This window comes from Leptinotarsa decemlineata, unplaced genomic scaffold (assembly GCF_025532065.1).
Source record: "Leptinotarsa decemlineata unplaced genomic scaffold, Ldec_3_MD MMD2_P_RNA_scaffold_9, whole genome shotgun sequence".
Taxonomy (NCBI): Eukaryota; Metazoa; Arthropoda; class Insecta; order Coleoptera; family Chrysomelidae; genus Leptinotarsa; species Leptinotarsa decemlineata.
Window position 1 is genome coordinate 13,165,374 of NW_027412536.1, and position 1,438 is coordinate 13,166,811.

At 35.9% G+C, this 1,438-nt stretch overlaps 1 protein-coding gene across 1 annotated transcript; it reads left to right on the plus strand.

Moving 5' to 3' along the window:
* The first annotated feature begins 209 nt into the window (after window positions 1-209).
* On the plus strand, window positions 210-1,123 carry LOC141480617 (uncharacterized). Its single transcript, XM_074170810.1, has 3 exons — window positions 210-680; window positions 740-961; window positions 1,019-1,123. The coding sequence occupies exons 1-3, from the start codon at window positions 510-512 to the stop codon at window positions 1,121-1,123; spliced, it is 498 nt and encodes a 165-aa protein (XP_074026911.1). The 5' UTR covers window positions 210-509.
* The last annotated feature ends 315 nt before the right edge of the window (window positions 1,124-1,438 follow it).

Consider the following 1,438-nt stretch of genomic DNA (forward strand, 5'->3'; position numbering starts at 1 on the left):
GAGGGACATCTAGGATGGTGTTTTTCATAAATAATCTAATGGGTATTCTGGTGCTATTTCGTCGAACGAAATTCCAGAAGCTTTTGGGGTCATTGTGAACATTTAATTCAACAAAATGTTTTAAAATATCGTTATATAAGAAATATCAAAAAGCGTTAAATAGTTATTTATGTATCAAGGGAATTAGGAGGGCCTTAATTACCGATGGCAAAGTTTGCGTCCCGAGGGCCTCTGGCCCGAGGGACAGCAATTGCCTGTGGTTATTAAGGCTCATTAATTCCCGTGGTACATAGATAATTTTATTTCTGACCGATTTCAATAAAATTTTGCTCATTTTTGAAACGGAAAAATGTACCAATTCATTACCTTCCCGGTATATTTGAATCAGGTACCGTTGATTATAGTAGAGTTTTCTTGTTGCTAGGTTGTTGCTATGTTACTTGTTTATAAACAGAACTTTGTTATCAAGCTGTGTTTGCGGTGAAAACGTGTTTTCTACCCCAAATATAATGGAGGATATTTTGAAAAAAGCTGAACAAGCAAGAGAATCATTAATTCCATCGAAAAGTGAAGCCGTATACCAAAAAGAATACAAGATATATCTGGACTGGCTGACACGGAAAAATGTTATGCCAAAAGATGTCACTGAAACTGTATTTCTGGCATATTTTCAAGAACTGGTAAGGAATTTTCTATGTTTTTCGGTAGATTTGGTAGTAATTGTGTTTATTCGTTTCAGTCAGAAACGTATAGTCCGAATTCTTTATGGACTAAATGGTCAATGCTAAAATCGATGGTGAATATACATGAGAAACGAGATATCACCAAGTTTAATGAACTACAGGCTTTTTTGAAACGGAAGAGTAAAAGTTATAAGCCGAAAAAGTCTGCTGTTTTATCTCCTAAAGATGTTATCAGATTCCTAAAGGACGCTCCTAATGATATTCATTTATTGCATAAGGTAATTTTTTTCTTATTTTCCTTTTTGTGTGTATTTATTTCCTTTTTTTTGTTATAGGTTGTTTTGATTATGGGTTATTTTGGAGGATGCAGAAGTCAGGAACTTTTGAATATGAAGATATCGGATATAGAGTGTATCGAAGAAATTTACAGTTGTGGATGAAAAAGAGTTCTCCGCTTTGCCTTTATTGAGACTTCATATGTCTTTGCGTCCTAAAGGTATTGAACGATTTTTTTTGAGCTTCCGACAAAATAAATGTACATCTCAGCCAATTGGAAAAAGCATGTTTGGGAAAATCCCCAGCAAAATCGCAATGTATTTAGGATTGCCAAACTCATCTTCCTATACGGGACATTGCCTTCGTCGCACTTCTGCTACTGCTCTAGCCAATGCAGGAGCAACTATGACTAACTTAAAAAGACACGGAGGTTGGAAAAGTTCCACGGTGGCGGAGGGGTATTTGGAGGATAGCATCGA